The 26,497-nt window shown below is 46.2% G+C and overlaps 1 protein-coding gene across 2 annotated transcripts in view; it reads right to left on the bottom strand.

The window, feature by feature from the left end:
- Window positions 1-270: 270 nt before the first annotated feature.
- Window positions 271-26,497, bottom strand: part of LOC124043551 (sodium/potassium-transporting ATPase subunit alpha-3) — a 35,189-nt gene continuing 8,962 nt past the window's right edge. For both annotated transcript variants that reach the window (XM_046362248.1, XM_046362247.1), the window contains exons 3-22: window positions 18,792-18,923; window positions 15,966-16,025; window positions 15,559-15,762; window positions 14,597-14,710; window positions 12,655-12,789; window positions 12,261-12,378; window positions 10,243-10,511; window positions 7,157-7,355; window positions 6,464-6,708; window positions 5,937-6,129; window positions 5,513-5,825; window positions 4,970-5,120; window positions 4,527-4,695; window positions 3,804-3,958; window positions 3,457-3,580; window positions 3,179-3,324; window positions 2,228-2,358; window positions 1,944-2,045; window positions 1,597-1,688; window positions 271-1,031 (exon numbers count right to left, since the gene is read on the bottom strand). In XM_046362248.1, coding sequence (XP_046218204.1) covers window positions 1,003-1,031; window positions 1,597-1,688; window positions 1,944-2,045; window positions 2,228-2,358; window positions 3,179-3,324; window positions 3,457-3,580; window positions 3,804-3,958; window positions 4,527-4,695; window positions 4,970-5,120; window positions 5,513-5,825; window positions 5,937-6,129; window positions 6,464-6,708; window positions 7,157-7,355; window positions 10,243-10,511; window positions 12,261-12,378; window positions 12,655-12,789; window positions 14,597-14,710; window positions 15,559-15,762; window positions 15,966-16,025; window positions 18,792-18,923 — 3,081 coding nt within the window. In that variant the 3' untranslated portion in view covers window positions 271-1,002. The remainder of the gene's footprint in view (window positions 1,032-1,596; window positions 1,689-1,943; window positions 2,046-2,227; window positions 2,359-3,178; window positions 3,325-3,456; window positions 3,581-3,803; window positions 3,959-4,526; window positions 4,696-4,969; window positions 5,121-5,512; window positions 5,826-5,936; window positions 6,130-6,463; window positions 6,709-7,156; window positions 7,356-10,242; window positions 10,512-12,260; window positions 12,379-12,654; window positions 12,790-14,596; window positions 14,711-15,558; window positions 15,763-15,965; window positions 16,026-18,791; window positions 18,924-26,497) is intronic.

The raw sequence follows: 26,497 nt of genomic DNA, 5'->3' as shown, positions 1-26,497 counted from the left end.
ACAGTCTTGTCTTTCTCTGCCAAACCCCACATACTTAAAAAACTAACTGAGACCAAACTGGAAAACAAGGGGGGATCCTTGTTTTTTTTATAAATTGTTTTGCTGCTGTTTTGCATGTACGGTACAGTGCTTAATTCCATTTTTCACTTATTTAAATAATGAAATTGGAGAGAAATCTCTTTCTCCTACGACACAGAAAGAATGTTATATTTTTGTTCAACAGGGGTGAGTTGGGGGAGTGGGGGGGGGGGGGGGGGTTTACAAGGACAGGGGAGGTCGCACAGTTCTCACAGACAAGTAGCTCTTAGAGCCGCTGCTAGCATTAAAAAAAAGAAACACAGAAATGTTACAAACTATTGTTTAAAAAAAAACACGCAGTCTTCTAATATGAAACAACAACATTGGCAAAACAGGAGGAAGAGGGATGGGAGGGGAACAGGAAGGAGGAGGGACATTTTTTTCCCCCTATAGAGGGAGGGAGTGTTCCGCGTTTACGGGAGTGGCGGCAGGGGAACGTTAAGTCGAAGATTGGTGGAAGGAGTGTGTCAAGAGGGGACGTCAGGGTAGAACGGGTGACAACGACGCCACAGCGCTCACCGTGGGATCTAGATGCAGCCGCCATTTTGTTATTGATAGAGACGAGTGACACCGGCATTTTGTACATTACAGTGTATTAGCACATTTATGAACAGTGTTATTATAACAGTATAGTAAACAGTATTGACAGTATTGACTATGCTGTGGTCTTTGGGTAGAAAAAAAAGTCAGCGAGACAGAGGGGCGCAGGGATTTGGCGTGATCATCCCGTTCCTCTCCTTCACTGTAGTTGGTTCTTTGTTCCTCAAGGCGATGTTGGAGGAACATACAGGATGGGGAACGGAGGAGTTTTCAGATGTGGTTTCTCGTGTGGTTGGTATGTGATTTAGAGGGATGGGTAGGGAGGAGAGGAAGAGGGGAATGCATTTTAGGGGAGGAAGGGGGAGAGAAGAATGGTTTGATCATTTAATAGTATGTCTCTTTTTCCACCCAGCCTGGAGAGAAAGAGAACAGAATAGAAAGGGAATAGAGATGAAGAAAGATAAAAAATATAAAAAAACATTGAAATAGAAAACATTTGTATCAAAGGAAACTTGAATTCCCCTAAGATGGTTCTAGTGCAGGGCTCTCCAATCCTGTTCCTGGAGAGCACCGTCCAATAGGTTTTTGCTCCAAACCTAATCTAGAACACCCGATTCCAATAATTAGCTGGTTGATAAACTGAATCAGTGTAGTTACAACTGGGGTTGGAGCGAAAACCTACAGGAGGGTAGCTCTCCCGGAACAGGGTTGGAGAACCCTGGTTTAGTGTATGCAAACGTGCATGTCTTTTCTACATGTTTGTATGTGAGTTTGCGTGGGTTTGTGCATTTTGTAGCATGATGTACAACAGTACCCACAATGCTCTGTAAAATAATAATAATAATATATGCCATTTAGCAGACGCTTTTATCCAAAGCGACTTACAGTCATGTGTGCATATCTGGTTCTATCTTAGTAAATGTTATTATGGGTGCTGTAGTACATTGTGCTATAGATTTGTTTGTGAGAGAGTAGTACCTCCGGGGTTCCGACGCAGGATGAGTTTTCGGATCTCATCGTAAACGAAGATGAGGAAACTGTACGGGAAGGCACAGAACCACCAGCTGGGCCTGAGAGAGAAAGAGACGGGTGGAGAGAACATAGAAGAAAAATACACGTTTTAGTTACAGCCAGAGTGCCATTCAGTTGAATCAATAATTGTCCTTAAAGAGGATACCACCCCCCCCCCCATTCATGGATTGAAATAATCTCCAGTCCACACATTGGTACATTACTGTTCAGTAACTGCTATATAAACATCACTCAGTAGAGGGTGCTGTTGCTGTGTGGGAATGAGGGCAGAGAGGCTGGTGTACAATACTGACTTGAGGGGGTACATCCTGAGAGCCACGTCCATGCCTGGGGTGTAGGACAGGAAAGCAGCCAGAGCTGTCTCCTCAAACAGCCCAAATATCAGGATCTTATTCCTGTAAACAAACAAATAATTCATCTCGACATTTATCCTAGCTACGAGAGACATAACGTAGAGGGGCTTCATAACCCTACAAAACACATGGTTTACCTAATTGGAGAAAAGAAGAGGTCTGTTATTTAGTCATGCTAAAGTATGTGTCATTAGATGACAGGCGCAAAGATAAAGGGTTCTGACCTCATGCCCTGCTGGAAGACAGAGTTGCGCCTGGTCTTGCAGATGATGACATCAGCCCACTGCACCACCACAATACTGACGAAGAAGGCTGTGTGACAGGTGTACTCCACTATCTTCCTCTGTTCATAGGTCTGGCATGGGAGGGAGAGAAAATCACAACGGAGGAGAGTTAAAGAGTGAACGAGAGCAGAGGTAGAGATGACAAAGTGGAAAGTGGCGGTGATGACTAAGTGGAAAGTGGCGGTGATGACTAAGTGGAAAGTGGCGGTGATGACTAAGTGGAAAGTGGCGGTGATGACAAAGTGGAAAGTGGCGGTGATGACAAAGTGGAAAGTGGCGGTGATGACTAAGTGGAAAGTGGCGGTGATGACAAAGTGGAAAGTGGCGGTGATGACTAAGTGGAAAGTGGCGGTGATGACAAAGTGGAAAGTGGCGGTGATGACTAAGTGGAAAGTGGCGGTGATGACTAAGTGGAAAGTGGCGGTGATGACAAAGTGGAAAGTGGCGGTGATGACAAAGTGGAAAGTGGCGGTGATGACAAAGTGGAAAGTGGCGGTGATGACTAAGTGGAAAGTGGCGGTGATGACTAAGTGGAAAGTGGCGGTGATGACTAAGTGGAAAGTGGCGGTGATGACTAAGTGGAAAGTGGCGGTGATGACTAAGTGGAAAGTGGCGGTGATGACTAAGTGGAAAGTGGCAGTGATGACTAAGTGGAAAGTGGCAGTGATGACTAAGTGGAAAGTGGCGGTGATGACTAAGTGGAAAGTTGTCGCGATGACTAAGAAAGCAATTCATTTTATAAGACTAATAAGGACTGGATGAAAGAAAATAAGATGAAAGAGTGGTAAAAGTGAGTGAGTAAAGACGAGCGAGCAAAGAAAAAAGAGAAAGAAAAACTGGAAGGGAAAAAAACATGAAAACGGAGGGAAAAAAAGAGGCAATCTAGCATACCCATTGCTGTCCGTAGCTGTCCTCTAGGTCGTTGTTCGAACGGTCGTCCCAGTTTAGCCTGATGCCCACCAATAAAGAGGGAAGGAAACCGTTCTCCGCCAGGATCACAAAATAGGAGAAGAACCCTCCCAGAGCCTGGATCATCCCTACAGAGACAGAGGGAGGAGAGGAAGATGTGTGAGCTTTATCTACTATGCCCATAGAATTAGAATTAGGCCGGGAATCAATCTAACACAGACTGACAACCTGAACACAGAGATAGACTTTTAAAGACCCACCAATCTGTCCGTAGGCGATACTGATCAGCCTCTCGTTAACCAGTTTGTCCCGGGCTGGGTTCCTGGGCTGTCTCTTCATGATGTCACTCTCTGCTGCCTCGTAGGCCAGAGAGATCGCTGGCACCTGTAGACATAAATTAGGGTTTGGAGAAGACAGTGGATATCAATACACTGCCTCACATTGTGGTGCAAAGGACAACAGACCAAACCACACACTTGGATAAGACGACCTTCATTTCAAATTGTATTTTTAATCTTCATAGTGTATGAATTGAACAAACTACAATTTGCCTGTGTGTTTGTGAGCCATGCATGTGTGCGTGTGTGTGTGTGTGTGTGTATCTCACCATGTCGGTTCCCAGGTCGATACAGAGGATGGTGATGGTCCCTAAGGGGAGTGGGATGTTGACCAGGATGAAGAAGAGGAAGGGGGTGATCTCAGGGATGTTACTGGTCAGGGTGTAGGCAATGGACTTCTTCAGGTTGTCAAAGATCAGACGGCCTGGAGGGACACAAGAGGAAGGGCTTGTATAGGCTACCCCAGGACGACATCATTATGTATTTTATTTTCAAACAATGGGCTCATATTACAGATAAGTTATCTTTCTTAACCAGCACCTTTTTGTTTGTCTCCCAATATTCCATTACCCCTCCTTCCTCTCCTCTCGCTGACCTTTTTTAACTCTCTCCATCCTACCTGTCATTCATACCACCCTCTTTCTCTCCTTCGTTTTCTTCCTCCCTACAGATGTATGATCTTAATTTGAGCCGGTTTGATACAGGAAAATAATCCTGCAGTAACAGGAAAACATAAAACATTTTGTATTGGATGATACATTTTTCGTAAGGGAAAATCAAGTCTGAAATGTAAAACCTCTTTTGAAAACCTCAAATACATTACAAGTTTTACATTTCCTGTATTGCATGAAAGTTCTCCGGCCACAGGGTGATCTAATTAAGATTCAACATATGTATACCTCTATCCGCCCCTACCCTTTTTCCTCCCTGCTAATATCCACTTTTTACCCTCCCTCCCTCCCTTTCTTCTTCCCTCCCTCCCTCTCTCTCACCCTCTTCCACTCCGGTGACGATAGAGGCAAAGTTGTCGTCCAGCAGAATCATGTCAGCGGCTTGTTTGGACACGTCTGAGCCGGAGATCCCCATGGCGACGCCGATGTCAGCCTTCTTCAGGGCGGGAGAGTCATTCACACCATCACCAGTCACAGCCACAATGGCACCCTGAGAGGCAGGGAGGGGGAGGAGGGGTAGTGAATATTGTGAAAAGTCTCCTCTTTATCTACTACTGTATAACAGAATATGTAGGAAGTGTGTACGTGTGTGTGTGTGTGTGTGTGTGTGTGTGTGTGTGTGTGTGTGTGTGTGTGTGTGTGTGTGTGTGTGTGTGTGTGTGTGTGTGTGTGTGTGTGTGCGTGCGTGCGTGCGTGCGTGCGTGTGTGCGTGCGTGCGTGTGTGTGCGCGTGCGTACGTGCATGTGCGTGTGCGTGTGCCTCACCTGTCTCTGGCAACCCTCCACGATGATGAGTTTCTGCTGGGGGGAGGTCCTGGCGAACACAATCTCAGTGTGGTTCCTCAGGATCTCATCCATCTGATCCTGAGACAGATCCTTCAAGTCTGTTCCGTGGATCACACACGCCTTGGCATCCCTGGAAAACACACACGCAGGAAGACAGTGAGTGAGCGTATGTTTGCCAGACAGACAGACGGACGGACGGACGGACGGACGGACGGACGGACGGACGGACGGACGGACGGACGGACGGACGGACGGACGGACGGACGGACGGACAGACAGACAGACAGACAGACAGACAGACAGACAGACAGACAGTCAGTCAGTCAGTCAGTCAGACTGACAGTCAGATAGTCAGTCAGATAGTCTGACTGACTGACTATCTGAGTGACTGACGGAGTGACTGACTGACGGAGTGACTGACTGTGTGAAAGAGTGACTGACTTGTGTGAAAGAGACATATTCCATACAGTATGTGTTGGTACACAACCATACACACAACCATACACACCTCATATCTCTTACCTGGGGTTGACCTGGCTGACGGGGATATTGAGACGGGAGGCGATGTCCTCCACTGTCTCATTGCCCTCGGAGATGATGCCCACGCCCTTAGCGATAGCCTTGGCTGTGATTGGATGATCGCCGGTCACCATGATGACTTTGATGCCAGCGGAGCGACATTTACCCACGGCGTCAGGCACGGCGGCACGAGGAGGGTCAATCATGGACATGAGGCCCACGAAGCACAGGTTCTCTGTGGTGAAGTTGACATCGTCACAGTCAAAGGCAAAGCCCTTGGGGTACTGGTCCTCAGGCATTAACAGGTGGCAGAAACCTGGGGAGGGACAGTATTAGATTGGCATTATTATTTGTATATGCGCTCTGAAATGCCTCTTTAGGTTCCCATTTCTTACTCTCTTCTCATCTGTCCCACCCTCTCTCTCACCGAGTACTCTCTCTCCCAGTCCTCCCAGCTCCATGTAGGCGTTCTGGAAGGCCTCCTTCATCTCCTCCTCCATGGGCTGCTCCTTGCCCTGGATCAAGATGGTGGAGCAGCGGTCCAGGATCCTCTCTGGCGCTCCCTTCATCACCAGCAGGTAGCGGTTGTCGTTCTCATCCTCCGTCTCATGCACAGAGAGCTGGTGGTTGGTGGTGGGGGGTGGAGGAGGAGGCACAATCACACACTTGTGTTCAGCCTCTTATACAAACCCTTGTTTTCCCTTAACCTAGGTTCATGTCTACACCCCGGCTAAACCCTAACCCTCAACCCTAACCCAGACCCAAGTCAGACCCACCTCTAGAACTGGGGCCGCATGTATCAAGCTGATTCAGGATCAGTTTAGCCCTTTATACCACCATTAATAAGATCACATAGATAGGTGGAATCTGTTCCTAGATCAGCACTTCCACTATGAGATGTTTGACACCTACAGGATCCAGGGTGTACGCTTGTGCTCCATGTTGCTCACTCACCTGGTACTTGTTGGTGGAGTTGAAGGGGATCTCGGCCACCTTCTTGTTCTTCTCCCTCATCTGCCTGACGCTGCCGCAGGACAGCTCGATACATTTCAGCAGCGCGGACTCGGAGGCGTCACCCGCCACGTCCCTCTTCAGGATGGGCAGCTGGTCTTGAGCTGCCTTGAACTGCGCCCGGTTACACAGGGCCGCCACCCGCGCCAGCGCCAACCACGTCTCCGAGCTCTTGTCGAAGGAGGCGCCTGGGGAGAAGGGGGGTGGGGTTCTTAGTGACAGACACATTGTTGTTGCGTTCATGTGCCCACAGGCAGCCTTGAAGCCTTCATCGAGGCCTGCATAAGTTAACTTACTATCATTAAAAATGCAAAGCCTTTGGTACAAGACGTTACAAACAACATAAGGCCAATCTTTGATGGCCTAGTTATTCACTGAAACAGTGGTCTAAAACTTCTGGCTCGGGTGCCTCATCAGGCCAGCAGGCCAAACATTATGCTGGTTTGCAAAATGATATCTAATTCCAGTCAGTTCCAAGGAGGGAACAATCAATATACAAGACTACCTAAATCACCTTAACCGTTGCAACCATCTCAATAACTGTGATCACGATATGCAAAGCCAAGATATATTTACTTTGCTATTATATAGTAAGGACATACATGAGTTCAGTGAACTTAAACCCCTCTCTCTTACCAGACTGGTCCTCTGTGGTGTCGGCCTCGTGGATCTGGTTGTCGAACCACATGTGGGCCACGGTCATCCTGTTCTGGGTCAGGGTACCAGTCTTATCAGAGCAGATGGTGGAGGTGGAGCCCAGGGTCTCCACAGCCTCAAGGTTCTTCACCAGGCAGTTCTTACGAGCCATACGCTTAGCGGTCAGGGTCAGACACACCTGAGAGAGAGAGAGAGAGAGAGAGCGAGAGAAGAAGAAGAAGAAGAAGAAGAAGGGAAAAGGAGAGAGAGAGAGAGAGACAAAGAGAGAGAGAGATTGGGAAAAGAAGACAGGGTGACAAAGTAGGAGAGAGAGAATTGGAGAGAATAAAATAAAAATATTAGTACCAAGTCAGAAAAGTAAAGTCACGGAGTGCACAACTCCAGGGGTGGACGCCCTATACCAGGGCTGCCCAACCCTCTTCCTGTGTTGTCTGTTCACACTGCTATGCTTTATCTTGGCCAGGTCGCAGTTGCAAATGAGAACTTGTTCTCAACTAGCCTACCTGGTTAAATAAAGGTGATTTTTTTTAAAGATCTACTTCCTGTGGATTTTCAGTCCAACCCTCTTCCTAGAGATCTACAGTCCTGTGGGTTTTCATATCACCCCTCTTCCTGGAGATCTACCGTCCTGTGGGTTTTCAGTCCAACCCTCTTCCTGGAGATCTACTGTCCTGTGGGTTTTCAGTCCAACCCTCTTCCTGGTGATCTACAGTCCTGTGGATTTTCAGTCCAACCCTCTTCCTGGAGATCTACCGTCCTGTGGGTTTTCAGTCCAACCCTAATGTAACACACCTGATTCTACTAATAAGCTGCTCAACAAGACCTTCACTAGCTGAATGAGATATGCTAAATTAGGTTTGGACTGAAAACCCACAGGACAGTAGATCTCCAGGAAGAGGATTGGGCAGCCGTGCTCTAGACCGTCAAACCAATCAACAACTTACTTGCGTCTACAGATAAGTAAAACCATGACAAATCAATACAAGAAAGCTAAACATCTACCCTTGAGACCTGGAGTTGTGTAAACCCCTGTCAGTCCACCTCTCCACTACATTCAAATGTGCTAGAGTCAAATAAAATACTCAAATATATTTCACAGCCCAGAGCTGCAATGCAGAAAGATAGAAAGCGTAGGAAAGCCAAGCAGAGCAAAAGCAGCGAAAAGGCGGGCGCCGGTGTGTCATGCTACTTTCAAAATATCATGGCCGACACAGGCAACGAGCCAAGCAGTGAGAGTGGCAACAGCCCAGCATATATATTAACATTAGCCCAGCATATATATTAACATTAGCCCAGCATTTATATTAATATTAGCCTAGCATATATATTAACATTAGCCCAGCATTTATATTAACATTAGCCCAGCATTTATATTAACATTAGCCCAGCATTTATATTAACATTAGCCCAGCATTTATATTAACATTAGCCTAGCATATATATTAACATTAGCCTAGCATATATATTAACATTAGCCTAGCATTTATATTAACATTAGCCTAGCATTTATATTAACATTAGCCTAGCATTTATATTAACATTAGCCTAGCATATATATTAACATTAGCCTAGCATAGATATTAACATTAGCCTAGCATATGTCCATCTCTCTTAACAGTTGTCATAGAAGACAACTAACCAGGGGGTGTCACTGACCGAGGTGTAAAGACAGCCTGAAAAAGAGAGACAAACACAGAGGGAAGGAGAGAAAAAAGAAACAGCCTGAAAAAGAGAGAGAGGGAAGGAGAGAAAAAAGAAAGATACAGGTACACAAAACACAATGGGCAGCCTTTTATGGAGAGAAAGAGAAAAAGAGATACGATACACCACTACAACCATCACAAAAGACAGATAGAGAGATGCATAATTCCACAACAATACCGGGACACAGGGAAATACTAACACAGAACACACAGAGTAAGAGCCAATGACAGACAGACAGACAGACAGACAGACAGACAGACAGACAGACAGACAGACAGACAGACAGACAGACAGACAGACAGACAGACAGACAGACAGACAGACAGACAGACAGACAGACAGACAGACAGACAGACAGACAGACAGACAGACAGACAGACAGACAGAACACACAGAGTAAGAGACAACGACAGACAGACAGAGATGGAACACAGAGTAATAGACACACAGTCACACACACCTCTCCTCACTACACACACACTGCTCCTCACTGCACACACACTGCTCCTCACTGCACACACACGAACATCTTTCCTCACTATACACACACAAACACACCTCTCCGCACATCACACAGACCTCTCCTCACTGCACACACACTGCTCCTCACTGCACACACACAAACATCTTTCCTCACTATACACACACAAACACACCTCTCCGCACATCACACAGACCTCTCCTCACTGCACACACACACACACACACACACACACACACACACACACACACACACACACACACACACACACACACACACACACACACACACACACACACACACACACACACACACACACACACACACACACACACACACACACACACCTCTCCTCACTACACACACAGTTTTGTACAGCTAACCTTGTGGGGACACACAATTCAGTCCCATTCAAAAACCTATTTTCCCTAACCTCTAACCCTAAACCTAACCCGTACTCTTACCCTTTACCCAACCCTAACCTTAACCCAAAACCCTAACCCTAGCTCCTAACCCTAACCCTTAAGCCTAAACCCCCTAGAAATAACATTAGCCCCAGTTGGTAAAATGTTTGTTTGTTTACTATTCTTGTGAGTAGTTAAACACGTCCGTCTGTCTGTCTGTCTGTACACACACACACACACACACACACACACACACACACACACACACACACACACACACACACACACACACACACACACACACACACACACACACACACACACACACACACACACACACACACACACACACACACACACACACACACACACACACACACACACACACACCACTCCTCACTACCCCCAACTACCCCTTCCAAACCCACATCACACGAGACCACACAACATAATAATCCACCAAAATATCCCCTCACAGTGACCGTAGCCAGCAGGCCCTCGGGCACGTTGGCCACGATGATGCCGATGAGGAAGATGACGGCCTCCAGCCAGGTGTAGCCCAGGCAGACGGCCAGGATGAAGAAGGTGATGCCCAGGAACACGGCCACGCCTGTGATCAGGTGAATGAAGTGCTCGATCTCCTTGGCGATGGGGGTCTTGCCCGACTCCAGGCCGGAGGTGAGGGTGGCGATACGGCCCATGACGGTACGGTCACCGGTGCACACCACGATGCCACGCGCCGTGCCTGGTGACGGTGAGGACGAGAGAAGGAAGTCAGATGACTTGACTTACATGTTACAGTATATTATATTTGTAACACCATTTGTGGTATCATGGCGAGTAAAATGATGGTGCGTTACCCCCATTCAGTGTAAAGCACTGAGTTTGAGTGCAAATCATACGTTTTTTTTGTAATCATTTTTTGTTGCCGTCATTTCTTCCCCAATTTCATGATTACATTCTTGTCTCATTCCTGCAACTCCCCAACAGGCGAAGGTCCAGTCATGCATCCCCCGAAACATGACCCGCCAAACCGCACTTCTTAACACCCGCCCGCTTAACCCGAAAGCCAGACCCACCAATGTGTCGGAGGAAACATCGTTCAACTGCCAACCGGGTCAGCCTGCAGGCGCCCAACCCGCCACAAGGAGTCGCTAGAGCGCAATGAGCCAAGTAAATCCCCCCGGCCAAACCCTCCCCTAACCCGGGCGAAGCTGGGGCAATTGTGCGCCACCCTATGGGACTCCCGGTCACGGCAGTGCCTTAGACCGCTGCGCCACTCGGGATGCCATTAAATCATATGTTTTTAAGAATAATTTGTCTAACACTCCTTTATAATGAATAGTCCTGAAGTAATCATTCAAAAAAAAGTATAATAGTGAATTGCTAAAGTGTTCTTTACTCAAATACCACTGACGTTTTTCTTGTTGTCACCAATTCAGGTGCAATACACCATCCAGACCACATGGGGACAGCATATACCTTTCTATTAGGTAAAATATATTTGGGGCCTACAGGTAACCAGAGGCCTTAGCTTCATCAGACAACGATGGCCTAGATTCAATCAGATTAGCGTTAACCTGCCGGAACCAAAAACATAGCATATTATTGTTTTTTGTTTCGGCGATGATGTCAGAAGTGTAACTGCGTTGGAACTGTCAAAATCGGTGAGCAGCTGCTCTTGTGGTCATTGTCACGAAGCCACACCCTTCCCACCCGTGTCAGAAGTTTACAAGGAGAAAGTGTAGACTATACAGAAATAATGACACTCACATTGAAAAATCATGAAACAAAATAATAAGGATTTATATCAGACTACTCCAGGTGTAGATCGGCTGCATGGGATTTCTACTAATGACCCTCGGAGCGCCCAATGGCAATGTCCACAGCAGGTATGACGATGGGGCCGCTTGTGTATTCGACAGCTCCAACACAGTTACAACTCCGACGCCGCCTAAACGAAAAACAAAGGCTATGATAGGCTATGCCGTTGCTGGCTGCCGCGGGTTAACGCGGATCTGATTGAATCTAGACCGTAGCCGTTTATGTATGTCGTCCTGTATTGACACTACCACTAGACCGGCTGAGCCGTAGGGAAAGGATGAGGTAATATTGACACCGGATGAAGTGTTCGCAAAGATGAAAAGATGTGGACAGATGGGAAGGAAAAGGCACCTGGGGAATTGAAAGAAGCGAGAGGAAAAGAGAGGGTGTAAAGAAAGCAGGAGAGAGAGAGACAGAGTGTGTGTGGGCGCTGGGTAGGGTGCTTGTTAAAATGGTGGGTGCCTTGTTGCTATGGCAGCCACAATGTTCCCCTCCTACCTGTTCAGGGGATAAAGAGAAAGGGAGGGAAGGAAAAAGAGAAAACAGTAGAGCGATGGGGGGAATGCCGGTTATGACGACGACAGCGAGGATGAGGATTATGGCGATGGCAACGAGAAAAGGGGAAGGGGTCAAGAGGAAGAGGAGGATGCAGTTGCCAACACGATTGTACCTTCGACACAGTTGGTGGAGAAGAAGGCGACGTTGCGGGTCTCCAGGGGGTTGTCATGGGTACAGTCAGGTGACCTGCTCTGGGGTTCTGATTCGCCTGTCAGGGAGGAGTTATCCACCTATAGGGAAAGGACAAAATCCAGGGAACTTGTTTACAATTTTAAAAAGCTTATTTGTCAAATGTGTAGTTGTGTGAGTGTGTGCTATATTTTAATGTGAGCTGTGTGTGTGTGTGTGTGGGTGGGGGGACTTTAGGCTTAGGGGTTAGGTTTAAAATTAGGGTCATGGTTAGAATTAGGGTTAGGAGTTAGAGTTAGGGCTTTAAATGTAAATACATTTTAGGTCCCCACAACAATAGTAAAACATATGCTGTGTGTGTGTGTGTGTGCGTTTACCTTGCAGCCGTGAGCAGAGACGATCCTGAGGTCAGCGGGGATCCTGTCTCCTCCCTTCACCTCTACCAGATCTCCAGCCACCACCTCCTCAGCGTTGATCTGCATTTTCTCACCCTCACGGATCACCAGCGCTTGCTGCAGACAGAGGAACCCCAATGGTGAATCAGGAACCATAAGCCAACCATTAGCTGGCTATAAATACAGGTGTAACACTGGGGCAACAGTAAAACTCACTAGCAACCACAGACTGATCGCAGACAAACTACACACTATCACTGACCATAAACTAACCAGTAATGATGGGTTATTATGTTATAACTATGCAATTGCATAGAGATTGGCAGATGAATAATAGACTAAAGCAACCGACTAACCATTGACAATGACCATAGACGGACTGCGGATAGACAAGACGAATGAACTGCATACAGACTGATCATATGAGACAATGTCTGTGTGGCTACTAACTCACCACTGAATGACAACATGCATCCTATTCACTCGCGAAGATGTAGAACAGACTAATCCCTAACTGACCGTGGATACAATGGCCACAACAATGTCGGCTACGTGTGTTTTGAGAGGGGGGGGGAACATCTGGATTAGGGTCACAGGTTATTTTGAGTCACTGCCACAACTACCCCACCCATAGTCATCTAGGAAAAACAAGTTGGGGTTAAGATTTGTAAAACACTTATGATGGGACTAATAGGATTGGAATTAGGATTGTAGACACTGAGCCCTATGGTCAGGGCCGCGGGCCAATTTTCTTCTTGAGCAGAGGGTCAGGAGCATAATTAAAATAATTTGTAGACCGCAAGAAGCCCAAACAGGTGACTAAAACGTAAAAATGTCAAACCTTGCTTACATTTGTATATACGATAACATATATATCTCTATATTACGTGTGGGAATGCTTTGGAACAGATTTCCATCATCTAAATCACTTGGAGCTGATTTGCTGGTGTTTTTACACTCTTTTATGTCCAACAAAAAACAAACAAAAAATGATTTATTTGTTTTTGATTCAGAAAACTCTGCAAATCACCAGAGGGCCAAATTGGTATTGGTGGTGGTATTGTAGGATATGTGGTGGTAAGGAGATCTAACATGTTGACCAAACAGGTCACCTGTGTGTGTCGTCATCGCTCGCATGTTGATTTTGTACCCCCTACACCAGACACGATCAGGACACGCAGGTTGAAATATCGAAACAAACTCTGAACCGATTATATTCATTTGGGAACAGGTTGAAAAGCGTTAAAATTAACAGCAACTTAGCCTTGCTGCTGCTAGCTAATTTGTCCTGGGATATAATCATTGGGTTGTTATTTTGCTTGAAATGCACAAGGTCCTCCGACAATTAATCCACAGATGAGAGAGGAATTTGGTTTACCGTTTTTGTCATCTCTCCTCCTTCCTCAGGCTTCTTATTTACTTCTTTGAACTTTATATGGAGGTTGGCAACCAACTTTACGGTGCATTACTACAACCGACTGGAGCGTGGATGTCAGTTTATCTTTCAAATCACCCCCTTGGGTTTATGCTCCGAAACACCAACGAAGAGATGGGAGAGGCCGGACTTGCAGCTCGTTGAGCGTCACAAATAGAACCTATTTCTAATTTAGCACCTGGCCACGCAGACGCTCGCTGAGGCGTGCGAGCATTGTGGGTGCAATGATTGAATAACATGTATGTGTACATTTATTTTGAAACACTCGCGGACATACGAAGAGCAGTGCTTGACTTGGGCAGGAGCTCACCGGAGCTGAGTACTGGCACCTCAAATGTTCTACTGCTTGAGCGCCTGTTCCCTTTATAGAATATTAGCTCAAAAGTATTGTGGAGCTCCTATACATAATTATAATCAGTACCAGCAACCAAAATGAGAACTGTATTTTATTTCAGTCCAAGCCATGCACTAAAGAAGAGGTTTGTTTACCTGGGGCACCATGTTCTTGAAGGACTCCATGATTTTGGAGCTCTTGGCCTCCTGGAAGTAGGAGAAACAGCCGGTGATGATGACCACAGCCGAGAGAACGATACCCAGGTACAACTGAAGAGAGAGACCCCAGCAAACAATGTAAAAAAGAAACAGTATTGGAACATTTTAACAAACGTTCTTACAACCATTATGTCCTTCTACTAATGTTTATCAAATAACATTTGACCAGCATTCATGAGGTGTTGTCATGCTATGTTATCTGAAAACCAAATTGGGGCTCAATTGGAACATTATTTAACATTGTAGGAACTCTCACTGTTTTTTGCTGGGGGAAAAAAATCTAACTTAATTGTTTTTTAAAATTCATTTAGGATTGGTTGAAGCATATAGCTGGATCTAAAATACCACATGCCATGCAGGGTTGAGGTCAATTAAGAATTGAATTGAGAATGGCTGATGAATTCCAATTCAGTTCTTGAATTGAAATAGTAAACAGGATGCAGAATTATTTGAATTAAGGGAAATATATAGGATAGGAAATAAATCATTGATACATTCAATGAAATGTATTGAAATTCAAATGCCTCATTTAGTATTACCCAGGTACAACTGGAGAGAGAGAGCAAGGAGAGAGAGACATAAATATTGTTTAACCATTTATCATTTCAGACAGTGCCTATATTTCCCATTCATTTGGGGTTGGTTGAGGCATATAGCTGGATCTAAGAAACACATTGGACATTGACTCATATCAACAGTAGACCACTAGACACTTAATTGAGTTTGACAAATATTTTAGTGCCAAGTAGGAATGAGCCACAACCCCACAAGTTGAATCTTAATGCTATATTTGGGAAACACTACATTAAGCTGAACCAAAAAGGTAATGTATACCCTTGCATCCCTTTATCCCCTGCCAAGTGATGATGGTGGCCATTTTGTGTGTGTCTGTCACTCACATTGTCTCCGGCGGGCTCATCCTCGGTGGCGGCTTGGATGGCGTAGGCCAAGAAACAGAGGATAGCGCCAGTCCACAGCAGGATGGAGAAGCCACCGAACAGCTGACGACAGAACTTGACCCACTCGGGGGTGGTGGGGGGAGGTGTGAGGGCGTTGGGACCGTCTCGAGCCAGGTACTCAGCGGCCTTAGCGTTGGTCAGACCCTGAGGAGGTGGGCGAGAAAGGAGGGAGAGGGAGAGAGGAAGGAGAGGGATTGCTGTTAAAAGGGTACTACTACCTTATGATGTGGTTGTTGGCTAGCTACATATTTTGTGTGATAACTGATATTACCATTAACGTTACAATATATTACATTTTAAAAGCCCCAACACCGGTTTTGAGAAAACTCTTGAGGTGATGAACTTACCTGGACTATATCAGTAGCGTACTTCTGGCATACCTCCTCGATGGACATCTTGTGTTCCGTCTAAAAGCAAAAAGTTAAAAACATTGAATAAAACTCTAGTTTTAACGAAATATTTGCAAATACATAGTGAATAGAGCTTGGGGACATTTTACGGCTGTTTTTTCAGAGGGATATTCATATTCTCATGGTTTGGCCATATGCCTCATGTCACGTTTACTCCCGCTCCCCCTCTCCGGCGCTCGACGTCGCCAGTTGTCTCATCATTACGCACACCTGCCACCATCGCTACGCGCACCTGCACCTCATGACACTCACCTGGACTCCATCACCTTCCTGATTACCTCCCCTATATCTGTAACTCCCCTTGGTTCTTTCCTCAGGTGTTATTGACTCTGTTTCTGTTTCATGTCTGTACACTTCTTGTGTTTCTTGTTTTGTACTATGTTCGATTTATTTTTAAAGTTGCACTCCCTGTACGTGCTTCCCAACTCCCAGTGTACACGTTATACGTGCTTCCCAACTCCCAGCGTACACGTTATACGTGCTTCCCAACTCCCAGCGTACACGTTATACGTGCTTCCCAACTCCCAGCGTACACGTTATACGTGCTTCCCAACTCCCAGCGTACACGTTATACGTGCTTCCCAACTCCCAGCGTACACGTTATACGTGCTTCCCAACTCCCAGCGTACACGTTATACGTGCTTCCCAACTCCCAGCGTACACGTTATATGTGCTTCCCAACTCCCCGCGTACACGTTATAGAATAACACTTAACTAAGAGAAAGCAACAGGGATTTTTGGTTTTACTGGTGATGTCGGATCCAAGTGCCGCTGCCGAAGCAACCGGAGATGCCTCAGCTGGATCATCAGGCTTCCATGCCTCAGCTGGCTCGACAGGTTCTCAAGCCTCAGTTGGTTTGGCAAGCTCCCCATGCCTCAGCCAGCTCGTCATGCTCCTGTGCCTCAGTAGAAACGACCGGCCGGCTCCTGGTCCTCTGGACCGTCCCTCTGGTCAGCGTCGTCTGGCGGCTAGAGACGGGCGTCAGTAAGGGGGAGGGGGTAGTGTCACGTTTACTCCTTCTCCGGTGCTCAACGTCGCCAGTTGTCTCATTACGCACACCTGCTGCCATCGTTACGCGCACCTGCGCTGTCACGCCCTGACCATAGAGAGCCTGGGAGGGGGGGGGGGGGTGTTCTAGTCAGTTATTTTCTATGTTGCTGATTGGAATGGATTTTGGGGGGGCCACAAGGGGTGGTCGGCGGAGCAGTGGAGAGTGGAAGAGCGACGATGGAGAAGTTGGGAGAGAGAGAGATGTTGATCAAGTGTGTTCTGCTCAACATTCGACCTGAAGAGCCTGTCAGCAGTCTGGTGAAGTCTGTGCCGGTTTTATGCATCTGGCCTCCAGTGCGCCTTCCCAGTCCGGTATGTCGTGTGCCAGCTCCCCGCACTCGACCCCTGAAGTGCGTGTCCCTGAAGTGCGTGTCACCAGTCCGGTGCCACCTGTGCCAGCTCCACGCACCAGGCCTCCAGTGTGCCTCACCAGTCCCGTTCCTAGGCCATAGCCTTCCTCGGCGCCGGTGCCCAGTCCAGGCACAGCATCCAGTCCCGCTCCAGGGCAGGAGCCTTCCTCTGTGCCGGTGCCCAGTCCAGGCACGGTGTCCAGTCCCGCTCCAGGGCAGGAGCCTTCCTCTGTGCCGATGCCCAGTCCAGACACGGCGTCCAGTCCCGTAAGTTATTTTCTATGTTGCTGATTGGCATGGTTCCCAATTACAGGCAGCTGGTAATCGTTGCCTCTAATTGGGGATCATATTTAGGAAGCCCTTTCTCCCACCTGCTTTGTGGAATATTGTTTTGAGTGAGTGCATGTAGCACTACGGTACCTCACGGTCGTTGTTTGTTTCTTGGTTTGTTTAAGTTTCACTAAAATAAAGATGTGGAACTCCAATCACGCTGCGCCTTGGTCCGTTTCTCCTCACGACCGTGACATGCGCCTCATGACACTCACCTGGACTCCCATCACCTTCCTGATTCCCTCCCCTATATCTGTCACTCCCCTTGGTTCTTTCCTCAGGCATTATTGACTCTGTTTCATGTCTGTAAGCATTTCGTGTTTCTTGTTTTGCGTTATGTTCGATATATTATTACATTTGCACTCCTTGTACTTGCTTCCCGACTTCCAGCGTACACGTTGTACCTCATAACAGAGTAAAGTCTCTTCAAACAGGATTAGTTTACATTGGCATTGCCTCTAACCACAAACTATTCATACAAAAAAAAATCCTTTGTTTGACACTCATGAGAATCAATTACTGCCACCAATAAAAAAGATTTTCAGGAATACATGCTACCAAAATCCTTAGTCCAATCATTTGAGAAGTTATCTTTTTGTTGTCGCAAACAGAATACACAAAGACTGCCCACTGGGAACACATTGGTTGAATACATTTTTTAAATTTTTTAATTTAACGAGGCAAGTCAGTTAAGAACAAATTCTTATTTACAATGACAGCCTAGGAACAGTGGGTTAACTGCCTTGTTCAGGGGCAGAATGACATTTTTTCTTTTTTTACCTTAGCAGCTCGGGGATTCAATCTCGCAACCTTTCGGTTACCGGCCCAACACTCTAACCACTAGGCTACCCGCCGCCCAGTGGGTGCTCTTTAGAATATTGTTTCTCAACCTTTTATTATACCAGGGTCCTTCCTCCTTAGATTAGCACTTTGGACTAAAATTGGTCTCCAATTAGCAACATTCCAGGACACACTGCTCTGGGGCACTGTGCATGGACAGGAAACAGGAAGTAGGAATTATGCACTACATACCAAGGGAACTTCCTTCTTCAGTTCATTCATGTCCTTGGTCTTCTTGTCCGCCTTGGAGTCCACCTTCTTGGGGGACTCCTTCTCTTCCTTCTCCGTCGTGGTGGCCACACGGTAGCTGTCTGACCGTCCATACTGAAAGACAAATGCAGAGAGAAAACAGATCCCTGACCAGGTCATATTTTACATATTTTACATAGAAAAAGGTTGGGTTAATTAGCTGTGGGTCAGCTAATCCTAAATCCACAATTTTACGCTTTGAACGTGTCAATGCTTCCCTAGTAACTTTGACTTTTGCTTAAGCCACAACTAGATAGGAATTCATGCACTCAGATAATATCAATGTCAGCTACTTGAGTGGAGGCCACAATCAAACAAACAGAGAATTAAGTGCAAGGCTGCCGTAATTATATGGTTGGGAAAAGCTCCCGAAATATTTGCCACTCTAGCTTTGTATATTCCACATGGAAATGCTGAAAATTATAGCAGCCAGGAAATGTATAACATGGTCCAGAATGGAAGGTTTTTCTAATCAAGATCTATTGGTTATGGTTTATAACTAGGCTACTTTACTTCACTAGGTGTCTCCTATAGGTAGTGAGCTCTCCAAATTCCCACAATTTGAAAGTGTTTTATTTCCCCAATTTAATGTCTCCCAACATTCAAATGTGTTTCATTTTGACATGGTATGGTTCAAGGAGTGACCAAGTGTACAGTATTGACAGTAAACGCCCATTTGGAGATTTTCTTGTCAGATCGGTTTTGGTATCGCAACAGGAAGTCTGCATTCGAGTCAGGTATATCCCACCTGTCCTTTGTGGTATAGACAGTTTACTTTGACCTGATTGAAAGCTTTTTATTTTAAACATTGAAGGTTGAAGTCTGAACTTTGTAAATATGTACAGTGATAAACATCGCTTTGGAACATTAGCTCAATTTTGTAAATAAATCGAACCCCCTCTACCCGCCTGCCTCCTGCTGCTTACCCTTAAGACTCCTACAAGGTCCCTATTTTACAGTCAGCGGTATGTCAGTGATTGCCTACATAATGCAAAGGTACCCAAACATGGTTCCTTCCTCTACCCTTCCCTCTCTCAATTACTCCTTCCACACCCAACCTCTCTTTCACTCTTTCTGTCTCTCCTTTCATCTCTCTCTCTCCCACACTCTCTTTAAATGTCTTCCTCTTTCTCTCGTCATGGACAATACAAGCCTTGTGAGAGTACAGTGCCACAGTGAGAGGGACCTCACATGGTCGTTTCTATGAAAAGCACATGACGGTGGCCCTGTGGCCCCAGGTGCCGTGATGGTCAGAGAGACCACAGACCACAGCAAGTCCTGAAAACGTTCTTAGAGGAGAAATGGTCCATGATACTAAATGTGTTATACTATGTGCCTTATATGCACCTGTATGTGTTTATATGCCTCTTATAATGTATGTGTAAATACTGTACAATGAGTATACAAAACATTAAGAACACCTGCTCTTTCCATGACAGACTGACCAGGGGAATCTAGGTGAAAGCTGTTAAATCTACTTCAATCAGTGTAGATGGGGCCTCCCGGGTGGCGCAGTGGTTAAGAGACTCTGGGTACCCAGAGACTCTGGGTTTGCACCCAGGCTCTGTCGTAACCGGCTGCGACCGGGAGGTCCGTGGGGTGACGCACAATTGGCCTAGCATCGTCCGGGTTAGGGAGGGCTTGGCAGGTAGGGATGTCCTTGTCTCATCGCGCACCAGCGACTCCTGTGGCAGGCCGAGCTCAGTGCACGCTAACCAAGGTTGCCAGGTGCACGGTGTTTCCTCCGACACATTGGTGCGCCTGGCTTCCGGGTTGGATGCGCGCTGTGTTAAGAAGCAGTGCGGCTTGGTTGGGTTGTGTATCGGAGGATGCATGACTTTTAACCTTCGTCTCTCCCCGAGCCCATACGGGAGTTGTAGCGATGAGACAAGATAGTAGCTACTAAAACAATTGGATACCACGAAATTGGGGAGAACATTTTTTTTAAACAACAACAATCAGTGTAGATGAAGGCAAGAAGGATTTTTTTAAGCCTTGAGACAATAGAGACATGGATTGTGTATTGGTCACCTTAATTGTGGCGAACGGGCTCGTGTTAATAGCTGGAGCGTAATAAGTGGAATAGTATCAAATACATCAATGCCATTCCATTCGCTCCGTTCCAGGCATTATTATGAACCGTCCTCCCCTCAGCAGCCTCCACTGGTATGTGTGCCATTTCAGAGGGTCAATGGGCAAATTTGAGTGCCTTTGAACTGGGTATGGTAGTAGGTGCCAGGCTCACCGGTTTGTGTCAAGAACAGCATCGCTGCTGGGTTTTTCACGCTCAACCGTTTCCCATGTGTATCAAGAATGGTCCACCGCCCAAAGGACATGCAGCCAATTTGACACAACCTTGGGAAGCATTGGAGTCAACATTGGCCGCATCCTTGTGGAATGCTTTCGACACCTTGTAGAGTCCATGACCCGACGAATTGAAGCTGTTCTGAGGGCAAAAGTGGGAGTGCAACTCAATATTAGGAAGGTGTTCTTAATGTTTTGTATACTCAGTGTATGTGCCTGTGTTTACGGCCCTAAAACACACAAAAGGCAATTTATCGTCTGAACTTTAATCACAGTAAGACAGTAAAAGACACTATGAGCAGACTTTGGGTTTGGTCACTGATACATTCATGTTGTATCCATCTACAAGGTAATCACATTTCATGGTTGAATTACAGTCTTCATCGCTTGATCAAAGGACTAGACATTGCCACTGGGGGAGATTCAAAGGAACACTGGGGAAGATTCAAAGACACACTGGGAGGGATTCAAAGATACATTGAGAGAGATTCAAAGATACATTGAGAGAGATTCAAAGATACACTGGGAGAGATTCAAAGAGACACTGGGAGAGATTCAAAGAGACACTGGGAGAGATTCAAAGAGACACTGGGAGAGATTCAAAGAGACACTGGGAGAGATTCAAAGAGACACTGGGAGAGATTCAAAGAGAGACTGGGAGAGATTCAAAGAGACACTGGGAGAGATTCAAAGATAGATTGAGAGAGATTCAAAGATACATTGAGAGAGATTCAAAGATACATTGAGAGAGATTCAAAGATACACTGGGAGAGATTCAAAGAGACACTGGGAGAGATTCAAAGAGACACTGGGAGAGATTCAAAGAGACACTGGGTGAGATTCAAAGAGACACTGGGTGAGATTCAAAGAGACACTGGGAGAGATTCAAAGAGATACTGGGAGAGATTCAAAGAGACACTGGAAGAGATTCAAAGAGACACTGGGTGAGATTCAAAGAGACACTGGGAGAGATTCAAAGATACATTGAGAGAGATTCAAAGATACATTGAGAGAGATTCGAAGATACATTGAGAGAGATTCAAAGATACATTGAGAGAGATTCAAAGATACATTGAGAGAGATTCAAAGATACACTGGGAGAGATTCAAAGAGACACTGGGAGAGATTCAAAGAGACATTGGGAGAGATTCAAAGAGACACTGGGAGAGATTCAAAGAGACAATAAAAGAGATTCAAAGATACATTGGGAGAGACTCAACGAGATATTGGGAGAGATTCAAAAGATAGAGATACAGAACCTGTCATATCAGACAACTCCAAATCATTGTATCAGAGCTTTAGCGGAGACTTTACAAGATATGCATCACAGGAGCCTTTGGTGGTTCATTTTCCTACTGCATCTCCTTCTGTTTCCCATCATGTAACGCACACAAACCAGGAAGTACCTCTGAGTCATCCACAGGAGAGCCAAAATGTCGTCCGCTAAACACCGAAGTCGCCTAGCCCACCACTGGTTGACTATGATAATAATCCCCTTAAGTCCACTTGCTCTCAAATTAATTACAAAAAAGCCATAGGGAAGGCGGTCGGGAGGGGACATTTGGGGGTGCTCTTACCTGGTATTACTGTAGACCAGGGGAGGCTCCTCAAAGGAGGAAGGGGAGGACAATAGTAAAACATTAAATAAATTTATCCTTTTTGGATAAAACAATACTAAATATATTCAAGTCACCAAATAATTGATTAAAACACACTGTTTTGAAATACAGCAGCCTCAACAGCACTCTGCAGGGTAGCACCATAGTGTAGTCCAGACCTGGGCAACTCCAGTCCTCAGGGGCCTGATTGGTGTCACACTTTTGCCCCAGCCCCAGCTAACACACCTGACTCCAATAATCAACTAATCACGATCTTCAGTTAAAAATGAAATTAGTTTAAATCAGATTTGTTTGGTGTCACACTTTTCCCCCATCCCTAGCAATCAGGCCTCTGAGGACTGGAATTTCCCAGGCCTGGTGTAGCGGGAGGACAGCTAGTTTCCAACCTCCTCTGGGTACATTGACTTCAATTCAAAACCTTGGAGGCTCATGGTTCTTACCTCCTTACATAGACTTACACAGTAATTATGACTACTTCCAGAGGACGTCCTCCAACCTATCAGAACTCTTGCAGCATGAACAGACATGTGGTCCACCCAATCAAAGGATCAGATAATGAATATAATACTGAAAGCATAAGCTACAGCTATTTAGCACTGTAGTGCATAAAATATGGTGAGTAGTTGACTCAAAGAGAAATACAATAGTTGAACAGTTTTGAACAAAGTCATTCCTTTAAAAAATTAAGGAGAAGCAAGAGGAAGAGAGCACTATCTATATTTGCTCAAACAGAGAGGGATGCTATATTAACACTGGAACTCTTCCAAGTCAAGGTAAGATTTGGGTTTTATAAATTTCTTGCCACCGGGGCCCGCTGCTAAACTGCTTGCTGACTGTACACTGTACTGCATATTGTAGTGGGTTTACAAACGCTTTTGTTCCAGTAGCTATGTTGACTAGCTATGGCGTAAGCTAATATGGTGACACTGATGTAGGCTGTGTGTAGCGGTTAGAGGTTATGATACGAAGGTTTGGTTTGGAAAGGTTTATTCACCTGGAATATGAATGACAGTAATCCAATACACTGTAATAGAAATAGTCCCTTTGTAGTCCATGATTGTCTGTAGACCCTGCCACATACGTCTTGTGTCTGAGCCGTTGAATTGCGACTCCACTTTTTCTCTATACTGACGTTGTGCCTTTTTGATAACTACACTGTTGGTAATCGGCCATATTCCCAGTCAACTTGCCATGGTTAAATGCGGTGGTGCGCGCTTTCAGTTTTGCGCAAATGCTGCCATCTATCTACAGTTTCTGGTTCATTTTAATAAAAAGTTTAAATGTAACATTTACATTACATTACATTTAAGTCATTTAGCAGACGCTCTTATCCAGAGCGACTTACAAATTGGTGCATTCACCTTATGACATCCAGTGGAACAGCCACTTTACAATAGTGCAACTAAATCTTTTAAGGGGGGTGAGAAGGATTACTTTATCCTATCCTAGGTATTCCTTAAAGAGGTGGGGTTTCAGGTGTCTCCGGAAGGTGGTGATTGACTCCGCTGTCCTGGTGTCGTGAGGGAGTTTGTTCCACCATTGGGGGGCCAGAGCAGCGAACAGTTTTGACTGAGCTGAGCGGGAACTGTACTTCCTCAGTGGTAGGGAGGCGAGCAGGCCAGAGGTGGATGAACGCAGTGCCCTTGTTTGGGTGTAGGGCCTGATCAGAGCCTGGAGGTACTGAGGTGCCGTTCCCCTCACAGCTCCGTAGGCAAGCACCATGGTCTTGTAGCGGATGCGAGCTTCAACTGGAAGCCAGTGGAGAGAGCGGAGGAGCGGGGTGACGTGAGAGAACTTGGGAAGGTTGAACACCAGACGGGCTGCGGCGTTCTGGATGAGTTGTAGGGGGTTAATGGCACAGGCAGGGAGCCCAGCCAACAGCGAGTTGCAGTAATCCAGACGGGAGATGACAAGTGCCTGGATTAGGACCTGCGCCGCTTCCTGTGTGAGGCAGGGTCATACTCTGCGGATGTTGTAGAGCATGAACCTACAGGAACGGGCCACCGCCTTGATGTTAGTTGAGAACGACAGGGTGTTGTCCAGGATCACGCCAAGGTTCTTAGCGCTCTGGGAGGAGGACACAATGGAGTTGTCAACCGTGATGGCGAGATCATGGAACGGGCAGTCCTTCCCTGGGAGGAAGAGCAGCTCTGTCTTGCCGAGGTTCAGCTTGAGGTGGTGATCCGTCATCCACACTGATATGTCTGCCAGACATGCAGAGATGCGATTCGCCACCTGGTCATCAGAAGGGGGAAAGGAGAAGATTAATTGTGTGTCGTCTGCATAGCAATGATAAGAGAGACCATGTGAGGTTATGACGGAGCCAAGTGACTTGGTGTATAGCGAGAATAGGAGAGGGCCTAGAACAGAGCACCTGGGGGACACCAGTGGTGAGAGCGCGTGGTGAGGAGACAGATTCTCGCCACGCCACCTGGTAGGAGCGACCTGTCAGGTAAGACGCAATCCAAGCGTGGGCCGCGCCGGAGATGCCCAACTCGGAGAGGGTGGAGAGGAGGATCTGATGTTTCACAGTATCGAAGGCAGCCGATAGGTCTAGAAGGATGAGAGCAGAGGAGAGAGAGTTAGCTTTAGCAGTGCGGAGCGCCTCCGTGATACAGAGAAGAGCAGTCTCAGTTGAATGACTAGTCTTGAAACCTGACTGATTTGGATCAAGAAGGTCATTCTGTAACCTTTATTTAACTAGGCAAGACAGTTAAGAACAAATTATAATTTACAATGACGGCCTACCCCGGCCAGAACCGTACGACGCTGGGCCGATTGTGCGCCGCTCTATGGTTAGGGTAGGTTTTAATAGTCACAGTGGGTACACCAACCCATATACACTTCCTGATAGACAAATACACTGGTGACTGAGTTTGTTATTCTCGGAGGCTACTCAGAACATATCCCAGTCCGCGTAATCAAAACAGTCTTGAAGCGTGGATTCCGATTAGTCAGACCAGCGGTGAATAGTCCTTAGCACAGGTACCCTCTGTTGGAGTTTCTGCCTATAGGAAGGAGGAGCAAAATGGGGTCATTATCAGATTTTCATAAGGGAGGGCAGTGGAGGGCTTTGTAGGCACCCCGGAAGTTGGAGTAGCAGTGGTCGAGTGTTTTAGCAGGGCGAGTACTATAGAACTTCGGTTGTGTTTTCCTCAAATTTGCATTGTAAAAGTCCTCAGCTACAATACATGCATCCTCAGGATATGTGGTTTCCAGTTGGCATAAAGTCCAGTGAAGTTCTTTGAGGGCCAATGTGGTATCTGCTTGAGGGGGGAATATACACGGCTGTGACTATAACTAAAGAGAATTCTCTTGGGAGGTAATACGGTTGGCATTTGACTGTGAGGTATTCTAGGTCCGGTTGAACAAAAGGACTTGAGTTCCTGTATATTATCACAATCAAACCATGAGTAGTTAATCATGAAACATACACCCCCGCCTTTCTTCTTCCCGGAGAGATATTTATTGCTGTAGAGGTGATTTGATGATGTTGAAAAGATCAAGTTGAAATGGTGCTGGAATAGTGAAGGCAGCTCCTGTATTCTTTGCAACTTGCAGTACCTCTCTTTGGTTATAAATCAATAGTTGTTTCCATAGGGTTTGGCTGGACTAGGCCGTCATTGTAAGTAAGAATTTGTTCTTATTTGACACGCCTAGTTAAATAAAAAAAAATATAAAAATGTGTTAAGAGGTCCGAAAATGTTGGCAACATTAACTGTTATG

This window comes from Oncorhynchus gorbuscha, linkage group LG09 (genome assembly GCF_021184085.1).
Source record: "Oncorhynchus gorbuscha isolate QuinsamMale2020 ecotype Even-year linkage group LG09, OgorEven_v1.0, whole genome shotgun sequence".
NCBI classification, from domain to species: Eukaryota; Metazoa; Chordata; class Actinopteri; order Salmoniformes; family Salmonidae; genus Oncorhynchus; species Oncorhynchus gorbuscha.
Note: the sequence above shows the minus strand (reverse complement) of the source record. Positions and strands in the feature narration are given on the sequence as shown.